The sequence below is a fragment of the Amphibalanus amphitrite genome, unplaced genomic scaffold, assembly GCF_019059575.1.
Source record: "Amphibalanus amphitrite isolate SeventyFive unplaced genomic scaffold, NRLGWU_Aamphi_draft 000109F_arrow, whole genome shotgun sequence".
NCBI classification, from domain to species: domain Eukaryota; kingdom Metazoa; phylum Arthropoda; class Thecostraca; order Balanomorpha; family Balanidae; genus Amphibalanus; species Amphibalanus amphitrite.
Window position 1 is genome coordinate 809,525 of NW_024881604.1, and position 21,713 is coordinate 831,237.

Below are 21,713 nucleotides of genomic sequence, written 5' to 3' on the forward strand. Positions count from 1 at the left end.
CTGTCACCGGAGAGGCGGTGGCCAACGGATCAGCGCCGGTCACATACCGACGCGGGACGGCTGCAGGCTGAGCCGACGCTGTCGTGTTTCAGATCTCGGTGCCCTAACGCGGCGCGGGTCGACAGGTCCCCCGCCGACAAGGCGCCGCGGCGGCCGCCGGCGGGCGCGCCGGCCGGCCGGCAGCCGCGCCGAGCTGCTGCGCTGGGCGCGCCGGCTGGGCGGGGGAGGAGGGCAGCGAGACGCCGAGCCAGCCGCCGCCGCCGCCGCGTCCAAGCCCGAGGAGCGCTACCTGCAGCTGCGCACGGCGCTGCTGTGGACGGAGCACCGTGCGCGGCTGGCGGCGCTGCGCCAGGAGGCCCGGCTGCGCGCCGCGGAGCACCGCGCCCGGCTGGCCGTGCTGCGGGAGGTGGTGCGCCGTCTGACGGCGCCCTCCGCCGAGCTGGAGCAGCTCCGGCGCGACGCCGAGCTGCGGCGCCGGGAGCACCGCGCCCGGATGGCCGTGCTGCAGGAGGTGCAGCGCCAGGTGGCGGCCGCCTCTGAGCGCGGTCCCTGCGGCGTCCAGGAGCTGGTCGGCCTCCTGCGGTACCTGTGATCGTCATCCCATCCAGCCGGCTCCGGCCGCCACTCAGACATCGGACCAATGATCAATGAAGCAATCAGCTGGATCCTACCATCCAAAGAGCTAGAGATGTCATAGTGATTATATTTTGCAGAAGTGCAATTTTTTATTGATATTGTTGATCTGATATGTGATCTGCGACATCGCGAAGAGTGCTTTTATTTTGATAGCTTTTTTTGGGTAGATGCTATAACATATATGGGGTTAGCTGGTTGATAGCTGTGGTGTGATTGCCTTAGGGCTATTAAAGTTTCGAAACATGTTTTGTATCTTGTTGTTCAGGGGCATGTGGTAGTTGATGTGTTGCATTGCTGGTTTGATACGGAATAAATGTTTTTTCATCCAAACACAGCTTAGCAGTTTGACCTATTTGCACTTTCGTGGTGTGCGTGTGTGTGTTTTTTTTTTTTACAGATCGCTTTCGGTGGGGTTGATGAAAAGTCAGTTAGTTTCACGAAACGTTTCCGCCTCAGGCCGCCCACACTGGAACTCGCATGCGGGTTGCGAGTTTGCGGATTTTGAGTTTGCGGGCGTAATTACGAGCGAGCGAGCGCAGCGAGCGAAGTGAGTCTTTTCAATATAACGGAAAAATCTCAGTATGAGCGGCCCGGCCCGGCCCGGCCCGGCCCGGCCCGGCCTGTAACGCTTTTGAGAGGCTTATATCTCAGCAACCGCTGGACCGATTGGCCTGCGGTCTTTTTTGTTGGGTAGCTCCATCCCTTCTACCCCGTAATTGACTACTTTTGATACATCTCAGTGACCGTCGTGGCACGTGCCACGTGAAAAGTCAAGGGTGTTCAAGCTGTTTTGCAAAAGTAGTGATTTTGAGAGGCTCATATCTCAGCAGCCGTTTGGACGATTGACTTGCGGTAATTTTTGTAGGGTAGCAGCATCCCTTCTACCCAAAATAGGATACTCTCGATGCATGTGGGTCACCCCCAGCGCACGTGCAAAATACAACAATAAGAGGTGCCAAATTTTTTCCCATTTCAGTAACTCGGTAATTACTGGGGCGATTTCGCTGAAACTTGGCATACAGGTAGGCACCCACCAGGCAATGCATTCCCATGTGTTGGGGTTAGGGTGCTACTGCACGTGCGCACGTGCAGGGGGCGTTTCCAGATCTCGAGAACGGCTGGGCTAATTGCGCTCAAATTTGGTACACGGTTGGGGACCAGTTAGTAGGGTGCCGTGCAAAAGTCATTTTGGGCCCCGTTTGCACGTGCGCACGTGCAGAATGCCGCTTCCAGATCTCAGGAACGGCTGGGCCGATTGCGTTCAAACTTGGTGCACCGCTAGCGACCGGTTAGAAGGGTGCTTTGCGCAAGCCCGCTGGATGTACCCTCTCGCCCTTCCGCACGTACAGGGATCACTATCTCGCTCGCTCGTTCTTCGCCCAAAAGGCGTTTTACTGGTACTAATTCATATTTCATAGTGATTAGACCGCTCCCTTATGGTAACTTCATGAATGCAGTGAAGCCGGTACACCTTCAGAAACTTTCATATAGTCGCAATACCAGCGCAACGAACAAAAATTCGACTCCAACGAAAAACCCGCAAACCTCGCAGAACTCGCAGACCTCGCAGCGAGGAAAATATAAAGTTGACTCAAAATCAACTTTTGGAATGCGATGCAAGGTCGCTCGCAAGCTGAAAACATGCAGACTCGCTTGTTAGATGGTAGTGTGGGTCACTCAGCTTAAAATGTATTATTTGATTTTGAAGAAACCCGAAAACCCCAAAAACTCGCAACCCGCATGCAAAGTCCAGTACGGGGCGGCCTTTATGTTGCTTGTAATCAGAGCGCTGCCGCCTTGACGAGTCACCTAGCTGATGATTGATAAATGTTTGTCCAATGACCGTTAGACTAGACTGAGACAGTGTTTGCGTATCTGATAGATCTTACATTTGGAGTAATGCGTTCAACCAGCGCCAAATAGAAAGTAGAAAGAAGTTTGACCATCGGGCTAACATTTTCCTGGAATAACAGTGGTTATGTGTAACATATACATAACCCACGTTGCCCAGTGCATAATACCTATGCAATATGCATACTTCAGTCTTCAGTAATGATTTGTTCCACGACGTTTTGAGCATATGGAGGGGAAACAAGTTTGCGGCCTCTGAAGTGGAAACTGTTGACCGTATTAGGCAAATCTTCGCCGTTTGCAGATGGAGTTGGCACGCCGTCACGCAGTGGACAATTTCGGATAGTAACTGCGTGCGAATCGCTGCCGAATCAAGGGAACATTGGGGAGGAATGCATAACACAGGACGTGCGCGAAGAAAAAGAACTTCACGCAGGTCAGTTGGAAAGTCCTCCGTGCAATAGACGTAAAAGAAGGTCTAGAAGACGCTGCTACCTTAATACTGGCAAGTCAATGAAACCAAAAGATATGAATGACTCAGCCTCTAAACCTGATCGTGACGTATTTGAAGTCGCGATCACAAACCTTTTGATAAAGCATCGTTTAAAAATGGAGGACCTTCAGCTCAACTCACGGCGGAAGAAACGGGAACACAAAGTCAAGATGGACATTATGCGCGCAGTGAAACAGTGGGTTGAGTCATCGGAAATCGTTACTCTGAAGGGGCTGCTGGAACGGGAAGATAACATCTTCAAAAAGGAAGAAAATGAGCTTCGACGCAGTATTGCGCAAGACATCGGACGCCGACTGGCTGAAGAGCCGCTACTGGCCGAAGCCTCTGCCCACGGAGTCGGGCTGTTGTCTGTAGCGGGAGCGACTGAAGGGCTGCTCGGTGCTCCCGTCGGACAGGGAGACACTCCAGTCACATGGAGCGGGGTCAGTTGAGTGGTGAGGGGGCTGGAGTTGACGTCAGTCGCCGAGCGGAGGAGGCGGAGACGGAACGCGACTGTCACCATGACAGCGATCACCGTACCCATCACACGGCTATGGCGCCGGCACCGGGCGGTGCACCCTGCAGCCGGGCTGAGACGGAGAGGAGCGATACGGACCTTACAACCGAGCCATTCCGGTGCACTGGGACGGAGAGGAGCGACACGGACCCTGCTGCCGACCACTGCAGCCGGACTGAGACGGAGAGGGGCGACACGGACCCTGCGGCCGGCCCGCTCCCCGCCGGGTGCGTCGTCAGCCCCGAGGCGGACGGACTCACGGACGCCGACCTGGAACTGGAAGGTACGCCGCCTCAGACACGGCTCGAACGCACAGCACATTGTGTCGGCCGTCGGTGCTGGGAGTGGAATGCAGGGTTGTATGGGACACTCCACTGCTTCTTCGCTCACCCTTTTGTAGATGGACTATGTTGTAGATAATCTAATTCGTGTGATGTCTTGTGAGTACCTGCTAGCTAGACTAATATCACCGAGTGATCTCGCGTATAGGAAACTTAGTGGTGCTTGGGTTCGTGTCTAGCATTCTATATGTCGCTGTTTTCATTTGTAATACATAGGCTATTGAAGTCGACGCATGTCTGTTTTTTGTTTGATACTCTAGCCCAGAAACTGGTGAACTAATTGAAATTGATTTACAGCCCCCCCCCCCTTCTTGCATGACCACTAGCATACACTTAATCTATCCTGTACTCTTTCGGGAAACATGATAAATGAAGAATTTATGAAATATCCTCCAACTTGGAATGTGAAATGTACTGAGAAGCTCAAGACATTTTCGACCGATCGATAATTATCAAACAAAGCCAAGGCTGCGGCTTTGTTCGACATTGAAACCTTTGTTCCCGACCCTTAACACGATCCTGATCCCCATAAAAATAGTGATTATTCCTAGCAGCAGATCGTCATCAACAGGCTCCTTTTTACCCTTGTCGAGGCAATGGCTGTTGCTTCAAACGCCCTGCCAGTATTATGTACCGTCCATAGCGCTTTTTTTCTCAGAGCCTAACTCGGGGCTTCGGACCTGGCTCGTTCAGATTTCGTGGCTTCCGTTATACCTAATGTGTGCACAATGTCCTCCACGTTTTAATGTTGTCGGTAGCTACTCTTCTTTCTCACTGCATGATAATGCACTTCGCACATCTATTCTATAAATGTATAGTGCGGCGACTAACTAGCTTCGATTGCTGTAATTACTGCAGCTGTTTTAGTCTCAGTCTTTGCTCTTGATCAGGGATGCGGAGCCGTGGAAATTTCAGACGGCTCCGGCTCCGGCTCCGGCTCCGGAGAAAAAAATCGGCTCCGGCTCCGGCTCCGGCTCCGGGTGAAATGTTATGGCGGCTCCGGCTCCGGCTCCGGCTCCGAGTAAAATGGTCCGGCTCCGGCGGCTCCGGCTCCGGCGGCTCCGGCTCCGACTCAGTACATCCCCTATGCAATCAATTAAATACGGGTGGAAGAAAAATTGGATTGGTTATACGCGTTACTCTTTGCCATGACCGGCTCATGACCGCGTCCCCGCGCAAACGCACCTCGGAGAGAACTGGCAGAACAAAGGACTAGGAAGCGATGGCATTGGAAACGCAGTCGCCGCGAATCGGAGTTCACTGAACCATCGTAAGCTGACACCCGTCTCGGCAGAGACGGTGCTGGGAGTCGCAGTCCACTGCACTGGCTTGAAAACAATGGCCGTCACCTGATGACCGGTCCTCATGTTCTGGGGATGCAGTAGACGTGGGGGGGGGGGGGGGAGGAGCAGACAGGAAGTTGATTGCGTACTGTGGGATACTGGGGATATTCGGCTTTTTTTCATTCACTTGATGGCCCATGACGTAAGTACATACCATATGTTTTCACTGCCTTGTACTGTCAAACCGAACTAGGTCAATTATTTTTTTCCTCTTCAAAAATAAAAAGGAGCCGGAGTCGCCCCCTTTTTTGGCGGCTCCGGCTCCGGCTCCGGCTCCGGTCTATATTGTTTCACGGCTCCGGCTCCGGCTCCGGCTCCGGGCAAAATATGCCGGCTCCGGCGGCTCCGGCTCCGACTCCGGCTCCGGCTCCGCATCCCTGCTCTTGATGCCAGACGTTTTTCATTCAGTTTGTTGCTGGAATGCTGAAAAATTGCGCGGTGGCTTACTCTATCTCCGGATTCTCACATTAACCACGGTTAATTTTGTGCTCAATATCTTCACTACAACATTGCCCTGTAAACATCAATTGTTATCATATGGGTATCAGTATGGATGAGATGCGGGTGACGTATCCAGTCCTTTGTGGTAGTCAAAAATGTGACTTGAAATGTTTCTTTTTCAGGGAAGAGAAAGAGTCTGCTGGCCTCGATCTCAGAGACTGTACAAACTATCCTGGAGAAGCACCCGAACGGTCTGCTCTGCTCCAAACTGCCCTCAGAGTACCAGGTGAGAATACTGCCCGACTGGATAGGAACGCTGTGGGGCGAAATGAGGCACTGTCGTCAAGCCGCATGCTATAAAATATGATCCTTCAAAACTGGAATGCTAGCGTGATAATGTGACCTGGGGTCGTAGTCACGACAGTAGATACCCCAAAAGGGTCAAACTGCAATGTAGATGCGGTTTCGCCACTCTTGATGTAAGCTGGAGCTGTCTGACCTTTCTGATCGGGTGCGCCCCCCCCCCCCCTTAGCTGAGGACGGGCAGCGACCTGGCGCTGTCGGAGCTCGGCTTCCACAGCGTGCTGGACCTGGTGTCCCTCCTCCCGCTGCGCATCATCAAGTCGAACGCGTTCGGCGACTGGCTGCTGTTCACGCTGCGGCAGCCGCTGCCGGACTTTGTCAACGACCAGACGCAGGCTGACGGACGGTGGGCTCAGATACGGGGCCAGCTGAACATACACTGTGGAGTGTCCTACATACATAGACAGAAGCCAAATGATGTGTTGTGATCTGTGGAGTGGGTTACTGATGCAGGTGTCAGCTGATAGTCAATAGAAACGACTCCCGATGCAATGCTGGATAAAACGGACCATGGTTACGGTGGCCGAATGATAAATGCCGGAGACCCGAACCGTGTCTGGTGTAGATAAGTTGTGCAAATGGCGATGTCTGTTACTGTCGCCCCGGTGTAGTGACGTGTGTTCGTTTCTGCAGGCTTGATAGCCGAGGTGGAGGATGGCAGTCGGCTCCAGGAAGCCAAGGAGAGGATCCGCGACATCCTGCTCTCCTTCCCCGACGGACTGCGCATGTCCAGTCTCGAGGATCACTATCAGGTGAGCATCACGCTTCGCCAATTAGTATTGGTGGGCATATTAATATCTGTATCGTATACGTGCTTCTTGTGAGCTCAAATTGTCCCCTTGTCCAACGTCGGATGGATATAGCACTGCTGCTAGCGCTACTTTGGAGACGGGACACATCCTCTCTGCCTTGGCCCCGTGCCGTTTGCATCGTGTTGTTGCTTGCTACAGTGCGTCACGCTACAGCTCTCTTGTACCGTTCCGTTTCGTCAGATGAACTGCAACGAGCGTCTGCCGTACGGCGCCCTCGGCTTCAACTCGCTGGAGACGTTCGTGCTGCAGCTGACGGAGGACGTGCTGAACCTGAAGAACACGGCCGACGGCCTGAAGCTGTATCCCATCATGCCTCCCCAGTCGGTGGGTGCCGCGCGGCCGGCGGTGTTCTACGTGATAGAGGCTGCCTGGGTTGGGACTGCTGAGAGTGTTGTGAGCTGTCCGTCTCGTAATGCATGATGTTTGCTGTTAAAATTCAAACAATGCATTGTTGTGTCAGCCCTGGGATCAAATGCATTTGAACGCACACTTGCAGCGTTATGACGCCGGTGTTTGGATGTCGATTCATGAGCTCATACCTGTCCATATTCGGATAAACATTCGGTCGGTAATCCGGTTCACCTGTTTTAAATCCTCGGCGGGAAAACATCGCCTCTGCTGACCGCAGTTAGCGGTGTTTTCCCGTGCCCAGTAAACTTACATGACCTGTGCGGCAGGAGACGCCCGTGTCACGCAGTATGTGACCTCACCTGACCTGACCTTTGCGGCAGGAGACGGCGGTGTCGCGCGACCTGTACCCGGCGGACGCCGTCGGCCCCGGTCGCAGTTTCGAGCGCGTCAAGCTGCCCGACGTGCCCTCCGGCGAGTACAACCTGGAGATCTTCGTGGCAGAGGTGCGGAGTGCTGCAGCCTCGGGGCGTCGGGGCTCTAGGGTGTCGACCCCGCAGCGTGTCCTTTGTCTCAATCGCGGCAAATATCTGTGCTCTGGTGCTGCGTCTAGACTCTGTGATACTCATGGGCCAAGCTACATGCACAGCTGGCTTATGACGAGATTGACGTGATATTTCGTTTTCAGGTGTACCATCCGCACAAGTTCTGGTTCCACCTGGTTGGCGATCAGTATGCGGACGCTCTGGAAAAACTCATGGACGAAATGGAGTGAGTATTTGCTGATATCTGGGCCGTGGCTGTCACTATGTAATGACGTAGCAGCTATCATTATATGGATCCCGCCGGCCCAGTGCTGGAACGGAATTCAGTCCTCACGGGACCAACTCCGCCTTATCTAAGAGTCTGCGGTCTTTGTATAGCGATGCTCCTTGATGTCGTAATTCTACATCACCTCAGTTCTGAGTGAAGTGTGCTTACGGACGATGCTGACATTTTTCGGCCGCTCGACTGTCCCCAGGATGACATATTGCACCACGCTGGGCTTCAAGTACCGCATGCAGGAGGCCACCGTGCGCGTGGGCCAGGTGTGCGCGTGTCCGTACGGCGAGCAGGGCTACCACCGGGCCGTCATCACTGGCGTACGGCCCGTGCCGGAGCCCGTCAAGGTGCGCGTCCCCGGCCCTCCGGGCCTCTCCCACATCCTGCTGCGTGCGTGGCGGCTGTACGGCTCCCCGGTGATAAAATTTGCCGGGACCGTCCGGCGTTCGCTACATTTTTTTTTTTTGGGGGGGGGGGTTAGGCTCTTTCGGTCCAATTAGACCATTTCAGAGCCGGAAGGATGATAGGATATAGGGTGAGACATTGGTCTGGGCAGGCACCCTAGTGAGTCGCCGGGGCTGAGCCCGTCCAGAGGACAGGCCACCCAGCCCCAAGGCACTCACTGCACCCGGCTACGGGGTGCGCTCCCTCAGGACCAGGAGCAGCGTTGCCGCTCCAAGGGAGCAGCCCGCATGAGATAAAGTTGCCTGTCCAGCCCGGAGGGGGGTTGCGGCGTGGAGGAGAAGGATTTCTGTATCCTGAGGATAGAAGCACGGAAAGGTGCACTACATTCACCTCAGGGCTCTGTTTGAAGGTGACGGAACTCTGCATCGATGTTGCTTGTAACTTGTTAAGGCGTTCACCTACCTTATGCATGACTACTGATCGTTGGTGCGTCCCCCGCTGACGCCGCCCATCCCCGTTCACCAGGTGTTCTACGTGGACTACGGCTCTGTGGGCACTGTGTCTCGCGAGATGCTGCGCTTCCTGCCGGAGCAGTACTTCAGTCTGCCGGCCCAGGCTCTGCTGGTGAGTCGCCGCGGCTGGTGACGGTCGCTGTTAGTGATGTCAATTACGGAAAATCGGAATACCGATACCAAACCAAATACCAAACAAAACCACGAGGAAATACCGAAACCAAACCGACTTGGGAAAATGAGGGAAATACCAACTTTTTTACCGATTTCTTAGCCTTTTATACATTATTGAGGGTTCATGATACCAACAAAATACCAAACACATTACGATTCAAATACCAAATACCAAGTTGGTATCGGTTTGGTATCGGTATACCAAAAAGTTGGTATCCGATTGACATCTCTAGTCGCTGTGTTAGATAGAGGGGCGGAACGGCAGCGGCGGCTGGGCACAGGGCTCGTTCAATATCAGACAATGTGCAGCTAATCACTGAAGTAGCTAAGGAGCTACTGGTTTTGAAATTTGGTGCTCGCTGATGAAGTATTCCCGTTGATTGTCTAATTACTCATACAATCGCAGTGTGCATGTCCGGCACTTTATGAGGAGGATAATTGGAGCAACTGGAAGGGTTTGCTCAAAACGAGTCACATTCTTCATCCTAGCGTGGAAGCTTTGTTCGCCTTTACTGCGCGATGCGGAAACAGAAGCTATCTCCAGCCGGGTGAATAACAATACTGTCATTGTGTCTATGTTACCAGGGTCGGCTGGCCAACATCGAGCCGCCGGACGCCGAGGGCTGGTCGCGCGAGGCCTCCAAGACGTTCCTGTCTCTAGTCGACAACAATCGCATCCTATACGCCATGATTCTGGAGAGGTCGCCGGTGAGTGAATGTCCCTGCCTTGGTGGCCGGGGCCATTGCCATACTCGTAACTGGGGGTCGGTCGGTGACGATTTCGGACATGGGCCGGATGCTGGATGGTTTTACTTTTGACCCTAATCCAGCCGCGGTTGGGTCTCAACGGCTTAGACAGTGATTTGGTGACGGATACATCGACCTGCATATCACAATGCATTATGTGTTTGCTCTGTTGCATTAGTTATCTTGGCCCTGTTTCACCGGTGATAGCAGCACGCTGCTTTTACACGTGTCAAATTGGGTTTCCATGGAAACTCAACAGGCCCATTGCTCCAACACTACCACAAGTGTGACGTCAGCTCGCGCAATTTGATAGCAGCGTGGTAGCAGCGTCCCGTGAAACACCGCCCTTGTATTTTCAGTCATTTACTTTTTTACATTATGTGTTTAACACTGGTCCGCTCCAGCTAACAGACGTATTGCTCCCTTTCTCACCTCTCTCTCTCTCTCTCTCTCTCTCTCTCTCTCTCTCTCTCTCTCTCTCTCTCTCTCTCTCTCTCTCTCTCTCTCTCTCTCTCTCTCTCTCTCTCTCTCTCTCTCTCTCTCTCTCGCTCTCGCTCTCGCTCTCGCTCTCGCTCTCGCTCTCGCTCTCGCTCTCGCTCTCGCTCTCCTTGCCCCATTCCCACGGAGCTGCGTCAGTCTGTGTCTGTTATCTGTCTCACCTCTCCCCACCCCACGCCTGCAGAGCTGCGTCAGCCTGTGTCTGCGTCGTCCGCCTGACTCATTTCTCCCCATTCTACGCCCGCAGAGCTGCGTCAGTCTGTGTCTGTGCGACACTACCGGAGACACGGACCTCCACGTCAACGACCGGCTCGTCGAGCTCGACTACGCCGTCTTCCACAACGAGAGCGTCGACGTCGACGAAAAGGTGGGCTGTCCGTGACTTGGGTGGCGCTGCTCGTGGCGAGAAGTCCTTAGACGTGAGTGACGTGCTCACCGCGGCGGTGCCATATTTGCTGCCTTTCTTAATTTGTTTTATTCAATGCTAGCGTTTTTTTTTTTTTGAAGTAGGTATTGATATCTGAAATCGGTGCTGCACTGTGATGTATGTATCTTCTGAACTGTTGTGATGTGGCTGTGTGGGGACTGGGAGCCCCAGCGGTGGCAGCTGGTCTGCGCCCTCCGTCAGCCAGCTGAGCCATATGATACGGTGAGATACTGTGACCTGCTGAATAGCCGTTATTCTGCGCTGGCCAAGGGTCAGTCGGGAGGAGAGGCGCGGATCGGGTTGTCGTGTTGGTGTCAAGGGTGCAAAGAAAGAAGTGATAGGCACGAGCACCTACGAAATTGTTTACATTGCATTTTGCACACCATGGAGCGAATGGCGGTTCCCTATATGGACCAAGTCAAGAGTTTTCGCGCTGAATTATCGCTGAGATCACGTCATGATTTGTTCGGACGGGTATGTGAGTTTTGGCTGACTTCAGCAGAGTGTTTCGTTTCACGCTGCAAACGTTACCTGTCATGTAGTCTTTGTAAGCGTTACCCGCCGTGTACTATGAGGCTCAGCAGTATGACTCGTCTGGCCTCCGTCAGGCGGTGGAGGAGCTCTCTCGGCCGGTGTCGGTGGCGCCCAGTCCCACCGCTGCACCGCCGCCGGCCGCGGCCGTCTCCGTATCGGAGGCGGCGTCGGCGGCCGCGGCGCGCCTCTCGCTGAGTCCCGAGCCGGAGTCGGAGCCGGCTGGCGGCCGCAGCACGCCCAGCGACATCGACCGGCTGCTGCTGGAGACGCTGGGCAGCCCGCCTGGTAACGCCGGCCCACCGCCGGCTCCAGGTGAGTGGATATACCGGCTTGACCTCAGTAGGGGGGACGCTGGGCAGCCCCCGGGCATGGCCGGACCGCTACAGGCCCCAGGTGAGTGGGTGTACCGGCTGACCTCAGTTGGGGGGACCCGGGGCAGTCCGCCGGTAACTGCCGGATCGCCACCGGCTCCAAGTGGGTGGCGCTGCCGTCTGACCGGCATCGTCGGCACAGGGCACCTGGCCGAGACAGAGACGGCGGTGTTTGACCAGTCCAGACGGATTCGGCCACCGGCTGCCAGCTCAGATGGACACAGGCTGTGATTTACTTGATGTCGCCACTAGGCGGGCCTGGCGGGGCCCTGCAGTGATATGTGGTGCTGTGCTGTATCCTGTGGTCTGTAGACTGTTATGTCCCCGCAGCTGTCTCTGTGTAATTCTTGGCTAGCTCTGCGGGCGTCTCTGTGTTCACTCGCCTCCCGCCGCGCGTTCACAGTGCCGCTGTCGTCGCCCGGACAGCCGCCCGGCTTCGCTGCCGTGTCGCCGCTGCCGCCAGTCAGCACGACCGCCTTTGCGCAGATGCTGACGCAGTCGGCACTGCTCAGCAACCTGCAGATGATGCAGCTCAAGTGAGAGACACCAGCGGGGCAGAGGGGATGGCGGGCGGTGGGGGAGTGAGGGACCGAGTAGAAGTGAGGTATTTAGTGCAGTTAGGGCAGGGGATGGGCTGTTATCGTGCAGCAAGTCGATGAAATGTTGAAATGGTTGTGTGACACACTGGGTATTAGTTAGTGATACTATCAACTTTACACCAAACCTGGGTTCATTGATCTGGCACAACATGCAAATAATTTGCGATATATCAATGACGTTATCTAAACAAAATCATGTTAGCATATCCTTGAGTCGTTATCTTTTGCTGAGTGAAATAGTCCCGCCGTGGTATGCGCTGTGTCGATTCTACCGGCTGGCTGGACGTGGCCGACCATCGGCGCTGTACTCTGACCCGTGCCCCGGCCCCAGTCACTATGGCAGCCAGTGGCAGTGGCCGGCCATCGGCTCTCGGTCCTGACCCGTGCCCCGGCCCGTTTCTCGGCAGCCTGATGAATCCGATGATGAACCCGGCGGCGTACGCCGCGCTGCTCATGTCGCAGGCGTCCGGAGCCGGCGGCGGCGTGACGGCTGTCCCGACATCGCCGGTACGTGACACGCTGACACTCTGACACCGGTGACACCGCCGACCGCGCCGACACCCGCTGACCGCTGACCGCAGCGGCACGGGGCGGGACACAGCTGTACTGAGAAACTGGGCTGGATGGGGACGGGTCCACCCGGTATGTAATGGGAGCCGATGACCTCTGAATGCGGGCTCGCTTAAATCACAAAACCATCATCCTCGCTCAGTAAAGGCCCGGCGGGCAGTTAAGGCAAGGTCGGCCTGCGCCATCGGTGCTCACTGGTGCGGGCCATAACTCAGGGACGTGACGCGAACCCGCCCCGGAAGTGGGCCTGACAACTCCACGTGGGCACCATGTGTGTCCCGGCGGCGACACGCCGCTGAACAGAGAGCGCGACAGTGTGTGGCCGGCGATAGCACGTGGCGGGTGAGCTACCGACCTGGTGTGAGCGTGATGATTCGTGCGATTAACGCTGGAACTGGTTGCGATAATCTACGAGTTATCAGAGTACGACAATTGAAATATCAGTAACGTGTCATTGATATCTCATATCATAATCCTTCCGCCGACAGTTCCGATTGCGATAATAGCGTGCAGCTGTGACCGGCCCGGTCGGTAGGATAAGACATTGGGCATTGTGTCGCTAGTGGTCGTAACTCGTAACGTTAGGTGTCTGGCTGATGTCCTTTGTAGGTAAGTTGTCCTGTTCCCCCTGGGACTTTTTTCGTCGCGACGAAGATGGGAGAAGGGAGGTGGGCCTCACTGATAATAGCTTCTGTGACTGGTGCTGCTAGTGTGATTCACGGTTCCGACTCCGACTGGTGTGACTGATGTGACTATTGACTACTGACTGCTGACTGATCTGCCCCTGGACTGATGGTCTGTGGCCGGTCCGCCCCGCCCCTGGACTGATGATCTGTGACCGGTCCCCCCCCCCCCACCCCCCCCCCGGCAGACCGTCTCCGCCGTGTCGCCCGCGGCACTGACCACCGTCGCGCCGGCCGCCGTCTCTGCTGTGGCCCCGACCACGCCCGTGTCGGCGGCCGGCCGCGCCCCGGAGGCGGCGGCGGCGGCGGGCGTCCCCACCTCCCCGGAGGTACCGCCGGCCGCGCCGCCGCCGCTGGCCCCGTCCGTGGACGGCAGCGGCCGGAACGCCGGCGTGTGCATCGCCGCGCCCACCCAGGCCGACAGGTAAGCTCACTGATCAGACGGTGGCGCTGCTTTTGCCGCCCGCCGCTCCCACTCAGGCCGACAGGTGAGATTCAGACTGGCACTGTTCATATGCCGGCCACACGGGACACCGATATAGCCGCTCCCACGGCGGAGCGGTGAGCTAGATGGCTGTACTGTCTGCCACCTTGTCCATACAGACCATACGGGACAATGATTCCGCCCCATCCAGGCGGACAGGTGAGATCAGACAGTGGTGCTTGTCCATTGTACCATTCACATGGTGCTCGATCTCATAAATCCCCCACCTCCACACACCCCACTCAATCCAACATGTCAGAAAAGGCAGAAGTTTGCTCTTACGGAAATGTTCGATATCCCGCCTACCTGGGACACGGTCCGATGTCTTGCACGGAAGGTACTCGGGATCGCGTCGACGATCAACAGTGCGGCAGCTCAGGAGCGTTGGACCAGCTGGTGATGAGGTGGTGCACACTGGCAATATCCCATCGATATGAATTATGAGATCGCATTTTGATGGGACGGCGTGCGTCGAGTCCTATCGCGAGTTATCATCGGAGCAGCTGGGGGACGGTGGCCTGTGGCGCGCCGGCCACCGGCGTCCGCCCTGAATGGACAAGTGATTTCTTTTGGGCTGACTCGGGTCGTTTTCCGCGGTCCGAGCTGGGATGAGGTCCCACACCGTCCACCACTTTGTCAGATCTCAGAACTGGTCTGGAGGGCGGCGCTGCTGCACACTGCACAGTCCCCCTTCCCCACGGGTTCTGGAGAGCACCGCTCGGCCTCTCCTGCGGGACTCGGGCATCCGCCGCCAATGAGTCCACTGCGGTCTGAGCGACGAGAGGGCTGGCGCGCTGTCGAAAAGAGGCCTCCGACCTGTCCGAGGGGGTGGCAGCGGTGGACGTGAGGAGATATCACCGTCGGACGCCTGCGTAGAAAGCTCACATTTGATCACCATTTTATGTCATTGGCGCTATGTTATTTACCTAAGCTATGAACGTTACAAGCGAAAAAAGGACGTCTCAAGTCTCAACCATTCTAAACTACAAATTAGCGATGAAGGCAGTAATGAAGTTTTACTTCACCTCATAGCCCTATTGGTAAAGATATGCCCGCCCTTACGCAAATGAAGCAGCTGCGCATCGAACGTCACAATCTGGTGTCGTTACGGTCGATATTTCCCTACCAAAACTAATATTTTCGCCTTTATGACATCGAGCATGTTGCGCGGTTTAGTGAAATAGATAGATAGATAGTGTGCAGGGCAAGGAAGGGCAGGGCTCAAAATTTAATTAAAAGTAGGGCATGTGACAAAGTGGCGTGACTTCAATTCCCTGCTGTTTTATAAATGAAGACGATAAGCTTTACCAATTGTGATTGAATTTCAATCATGCAGGCTGCCTGTACACAGCTTAAGCTCAATCAAGATAAGAAACAAACAACGATCACCAAGATCAAATCATCTCGCCCGATGTAAGCATGGAGTAGGTACAAGTAGGGACAGCGAAGTATTCTGAAAATATCAGATTGAGCTAAAAGTTCAAGGTATTCATTGTGATTTAGATCGCTGAAATATATACCTACTAAGAAGACATAATTTGCATGTAACATAGCCACTTGATTACCAAAAGCACTTTTAACGAAGGTCATGTAATCATTTTGAGAGGTGCTCATAGGCCGTGGTGGAATTTTGGTGATTCAGGATGACATGGTAGAGATTGATGATGACGAAAATTTGTCTGGTAATTAGTTTTGTTTTACTGCTTGGCTCCTTGCAGATATTCTTACCCACCTGCTTGTGGAGTAGAGGTAGTATGCTAGCAAAAAAGATGCAAGTTGACTTAAAGATAAATAAAATCCTGATTCCACTGCTATAGTCTGTTCCATATCAAGCTTGCGGTCTGAGTTTTTTTGGCAAATCGCTCCTCCGCCCAATAATTAGTGTATTTGAATGTAAGCGCTGTATATACAGAAATCACGCACTGCTTTCAGCAGGTGACTTCGGACACACTCTTGAAATGGAACAGAGCATACCAGCAGTGTCCTAGTCACAAGACCATAAATATTATGATTATGATAAGTTTCAATTTAATTAAAAAACCGATTGTAACAGAAGTGGTTCCCATAATCCAAGATCAGGGGAAAATGGTTGTGGCTTCACAGTTTTATAGCAGTGTTCACATCCAGTGATTGCCTTCCTGATTCTATGAAATTGATGAATTACCTGTGTCTGAAAAGCATCTGTCCTTGTTTTTTCCGAACTACTCCGCCTTGTAAAACAATGAAGTCAAAAGCTCATTAACAATGAACATTGACATGATGGAAATTGATTGATAGAACTACATGGTAGGTAATGTTTGAATAGAATACCTGCTCTATCTTCAGTTGTGTCACCATTGACATGTCAAATCAGCTGAATGAAATACTGACTGCTCACTGTTGTCACTGAACAGTCTAAGGTACAGAGTTTTACAGAACAGTGAGAACTCATGTTGTAACTTCAGGATGTGACTTGTCCGCCAAAACAGTGAAATATGACTCTGATCGCCAAGTACATACCGACAATATGATGTGATTTTTTCCATAATGCCTAACTGGGGCTTGTGACCAGCACATTTTTACCCATTAGCATATGATCTTTGATAGAAACACAGGGTGGAAAGTGATGACGTGACCATGTATTTTCTTACAATTTAGCCAGTCAGTGGAACATTTTGCATCAGCGCGGGCTGTCGTGGAGCGTGATTGCCGATTGGTCGTGTTCGTTGTCGCCTCATCTGCCAAAAAAGTGACCTAACTTTGGAGAATGACCTGGAAGGTCTTTGAGACCTCTCTGCTTCGAATGGTACAACTGCAGATGTCATAGCCTGCCCAAGATCAAAATGGGCAAAGAGCACATTTTGGAGCTGCCAGGGAAAGCGTTCGTGATGATTTTGGCTGGATTGGTGCGGAAGGAATTTGTAGCGGTCTTAGCACCAGCATTTAACTATAATACGTTTGATTGAAGCATAATAACACTTAAAGAGTACTGTAAAAAGCTAAGCGCCGTCCGCGGCAGCGAAACCTCAGCGGATTCAGTCGCTGAATGGGTGGTCACCACGTTGGCGCCAAAACGACGTCAGTCGACCCGAAAACTGGCAAAATAGTCTACTGTGGCCGAGTACCCGATCTAAGATATCACGATTCGCACATAAATCCGTGAAAATTCGAAAATAAAGCCGTAGGTACCAACCCTCGAGATCACCAAAATTCACGAATTAACAGCAGGATTGTCGATTAAAGTTTTCCAAAGACCATCAAAGCTGGACAGAGGAGGACAGGCCAGGCTGGGTGGTTGAGTGAGACATCTTTGAAGTTGTTTCATCCGCCAAACCTGCAGAACAATTGCGTTGGGGGCTGCTGATGCGCCCGATGTCCCGCCCGTCCCAACCTTCCAACATCCGGGAAAGTGAACACATCAGCGGATTATGAGCCCTCGGGTGGTGCAGAATGGCATGTACCGCTCAAAAAGGTCACCAAAAATAAAATATGCAACCAGTGGAACATCTTCCCAGACGAGTCTGATCCACCGTGCATCAGAATGGGCAAAATGATTAAGCGCACTTTTATGTCCGACACAAAGAAACTCCTCTTCATGGTTGCTGAAGTCCTTTCTTTCACGGCCAACAAGACGCAAGACTGGTGCCGTGAGAACCTGTTCTTCTTCTGGGCATACAAAAGCTGATCTGGGAATAGCCCGGACCTCAATTCTTGAAAAAAATATCCAGGTGGCTCTTTAGGAGAACGTCAAAGAGCTGCTAGTGGCCACCAACAGCGATCGATAGCCTCACCAGACAGCTCCAGAAGGCGTTGGCTATGCTTTTGCCAGCAGTGCTTCACATGCTGATGTTAGTCATGTCGGAACGCACTCGTCAGTTTATCACATTAGATATATTAGAAGATGAAAATTTTATGCCACCGCATTTCTTTCCATTGCTAGAATATGAAAAGTATGTTGGCGTAATTTCTTTTCACCCTGTAGCCTTGCATTATTGTTGATTGTCCTTCACCATCCTGTTGTAATTCCTAACATCTGCCTAACCTAGTTTCCCTGTGTTAGTTGCAGCGCACTGAACCTCCAGGAGCCGACTGGGGAGATACCTAACCTAGTCTTTCTGTGTGGTTTGCAGCGCTCCAAGCCACCAGGAGCTGACTGAGGAGGAGATTGACCAAATGAACCGCGAGCTGGGGGAGCTTACCATGCAGAGACGGTTCATCAAACAGATAGGTAATGGAGTCCAGAGAATTACCATGTGTCGCACGCCACCACAGCTGATGTGCTGCAGCTATATGAACGTGTTTAGTCACATGTAGTGTTTGACATTTACCATCAAGTTTCGTTGATTTTGATTGTAGCTTATCTTGTGTTTACAAAGTTTTCTGAATATTGCACATTTTGCACCGGTCGTACGTCAGCTGTTGGTTCCTTCTTGTGCCAGTGTCGCTCCTGAAAAGTGAAAACCATGTGTGACCCCCCTCCCCCCCCCCCTTGTGCGTGCGCGCGCAGCGGTGCCGGTGGGTGTGGTGCACCTGATCTGCCTGGACGGCGCCGGCTACCTGGTGTCGGCCGAGATCTCGCACTTCCTCTGGACGCGCGACATCCTGCACACGATGCTGCTGATGAAGCGCGTCACGCTGCCCAGCCGCTCTGTCGACGTCGAGTCCCACCAGGAGCTCTTCGCCGAACTCATAAAGTGAGTGGGCAGGGAAGAGGCAGACATGTTTATAACATGTTCATTGTTCACTATACGGTAAGCACTAGCACGTTAAGCAAGCAATCACTTTTGTCTAATAAGCATCGATTAACAAAAGTTTTGATAAATCGCGGTCATCCGAAGAGGCTGCGGTCACTGATGAGTGATGACTATCCTAATAGTTTTCTGTACCAGTTACCTTACCTTCGATACTCGTGCCGTGAGTCGTCACTAGTCCATCCGTATTGTGTGCGGAGGCCGTCGTTATACCGCTGACTCACCGCGTCGGCTGTCGCTCCCGGCAGGTACAAAGTGCCCGGTGTGATGAACGGAGAAGATCTGGTGGACCCGCTAACCCTCTACCCCATCACCTGTGTGCCGCGTGTCTTCACCGTCTTCAAAAACATGAAGAACGAACACGACGTCAATGGCATCATAAACGTAAGTAGCCGCGGCGCTCTGTCGCGTTCTCTGTCTGTGGCGTTCTCTGTTTGTTTCAACCCGTTCTGAACTAGGGTGGCTTCAGCGAAATGCCGTGGTTTTTTTTCCTAGGTTTGTCTTAGGGCGAGACCTGAATGCGTACAATGTCTTAAGATATTATTGTGACGCCCCATCCCGTGTTTCAGGACATTATCGCCGAGTTCGACCCTGCCGACCCGTACTGGAGCACGGCCGCCAACGATGAGGACGACGAGGCGGAGCTGGCCGACCTGGGCTCGGAGACGGTCTACAGCGCGGCGCACTCTCAGCCGACGGCGCTGCAGAGCGAGCCGTGCCCGCCGCCGGCGTCCGAGGTGGGCGGCGCGGCGCTGCAGGGCGGCGGCGACTCGGCCGACCTGCTGCCAGAGATGTGCGACATCCTCACCCAGCTGCAGAACAAACGGTGAGCGGCCGCGGCAGGTGCTGACACGAGGGAGAGTGGTGGCTGATGAACTCTGACGGAGTAGCGCTCAGGCAACGGCTAGAGCCACCGACCGTCAGTCCGTTTGGGTGGACGTTTTGTGGTTGGGCAGGGTAACTAGGGTTCGCTGACTACGTCTTGTACTGCCGTGGCTTGACGGTAGTGTTCTGTGTTCTGCATTGCGTGCTCTGACGGACGTGGAACTGTTGTGTATGACTACGGTGACCTTATTTCCCTGCCGACCTGTGCTGCCTGTTCTGTGTGCTGTGACGTTGCTCACAATGGCTGACGCCGCTCCCTCGGACAGCCGGCGAAAGGTGGAGGCCACCACGATGGGTCTGGAGGGCACCGACTTCTCGCCAGAGGACGTCATCGGGGACGAGCTGCGCAAGATGGACGCCCAGATCGCCTCGTTCCAGCGGCGCATTGACGGTACGCAGCCCGATGGGACGGGGTGACCGCACGAGAGATTGACTAGAGGTTGTAAAAGTGTGTGCGCCTTCGATGCTCGGGCTATTCTCAGATATATTGCTTTGAACTGACGTCTTGTTCAGTTATTGGACGGGTGACGTCCGTGTACCTGACGCGGCTCTTTACTGTGTTCGGCAGCGCTCGTAGCGAGCCGCGCGGCGGCGGTCGTCGGCCGGCCCGGCTCACAGCAGGGCTCCGTCTGCCAGCCCGGCTCTCAGAACCACTCCACGTGCCGGCCGGCCTCGGCGCGCACCTCGCTCTCGATGAACCCGGACGCACCCGAGTTCATCCACCCCAGTCAGGTGAGACAGGCTGCCTCTGGGGCGGGTGCTCGGACGGGACTTCCAGTACCTTATGCTGACGTCGTCTATGATTAGGGTAGCCGGACTGTTCGTTGAAAGTTGAGTGGGCGAAGGCTCCACTGTCTCTCGTATGCCATCCGGCGTAATTTGTGCTAATTCCTGTGTTTTAAAGCATGGAACGCCATCGTGCAAGTACTAAATTGGTGTCTTCAATTTTGAGCGTTCAGTCGATACTCCGTGCCCCGTGTATGTCCGTCGTTGGCCGTGTCTGACTGTAAACGGGCGCGGTGCTCCTCAGAATAACTCGGCGTGTGCCAGCAAGGACAGCACAATCTGCCTGCCGGGCGGTGACGAGCCGGCCGTCTCCAAGCCGCGCGTCTCTGTGGAGCTGCGCGCGCCCGACGGCACGCCCGTGCAGCTCAGTCAGCTGGTGAGCGGTGCCGAGACGGCGCGTCGCAGCAGCGTCAGCAGCACGGGCCCGTCGCCGCCGCGCCGGCCGCTCGAGCTGCGCACCCCGGACGGAAAGCCGGTGCAGCTGAGCGCGTCAGCCCGCGCCGCCTCCACGCCGCACGGCTCGCCGCCGCCGCTGTCCGTCTCCAGCGGCGCCACCGTCACCGTGGCGGCCACCGCTGCGGCGCCCACCCCGGCGGCGGCCGCCGTGGCTCCGGTCAAGGCGCAGTCGGCACCGCACCAGTACCAGATCCCGCTGCGGCCGGTAGCCCCGTATCAGCAGCCGACGGCCTCTCGCTTCCAGCAGCCCCAGGCGGCTCATCCCCCGGCAACCCCGCGGCCGCCGCCGGCTCCGCGCCCGCAGCAGCAGCAGCAGCAGTGGCCGCGTCTGCCCAGCCAGATGCCGATGTACCAGCCGCAGCCGTACCAGCAGCCGTACCTGGCCTTCCCTCAGATGTACCAGCCGACGCCTGGCATGTACCCGCGGTTCCAGCAGCCGATGGGCTACCTCGGCCAGCCTCTGTACTCGATGCAGTCGGGCTTCCAGCCGGCGGCGTCCCAATACTCTGCCCCGGCGGCGCACCAGCCGCCGCCGGCGGGTCACGCGCACCAGCCGCCGCCGGCGGGCCACGCGCACCAGCGGCCGGCCTCCGGTTACCCTGGCAACTGACCGTTCGACAAACGGTGCACTCACTTCATCTCATGGACCCTTGCAAAGTGTAGTTTTTACCTCAGTGTTGGAGTCGTGTTGTGTGTTGGCGATTATTGAACTGTTATGTGTCGTGCGGATAGTGCTGCCCTTTGCGGGTATGAGGATCCCCAGTATTTGGGAGTTGATGAGCCAAGCCTTGCCGGCTGTGAAAAGAAGCCTTTCGTTTGTATTAATTCGCCAAGCAATGCAGCAAAATATAATTGCTCGTTATGCATCTGACTTGGTTTATAATT

General features: G+C 54.6%; 1 protein-coding gene across 1 annotated transcript; it reads left to right on the forward strand.

The window, feature by feature from the left end:
• Positions 1-3,096: 3,096 nt before the first annotated feature.
• On the forward strand, positions 3,097-21,694 carry LOC122380878. Its single transcript, XM_043364409.1, has 23 exons — positions 3,097-3,176; positions 3,737-3,780; positions 5,805-5,908; positions 6,156-6,366; positions 6,619-6,737; positions 6,978-7,121; positions 7,529-7,651; positions 7,834-7,916; positions 8,167-8,314; positions 8,898-8,996; positions 9,644-9,766; positions 10,551-10,670; positions 11,339-11,576; positions 12,039-12,171; positions 12,642-12,741; positions 13,676-13,911; positions 18,081-18,178; positions 18,458-18,644; positions 18,950-19,085; positions 19,271-19,527; positions 19,853-19,977; positions 20,155-20,318; positions 20,617-21,694. Exons 1-23 carry the CDS (start codon positions 3,097-3,099, stop codon positions 21,436-21,438), a joined length of 3,894 nt encoding a protein of 1,297 aa, XP_043220344.1. The 3' UTR covers positions 21,439-21,694.
• Positions 21,695-21,713: the final 19 nt, after the last annotated feature.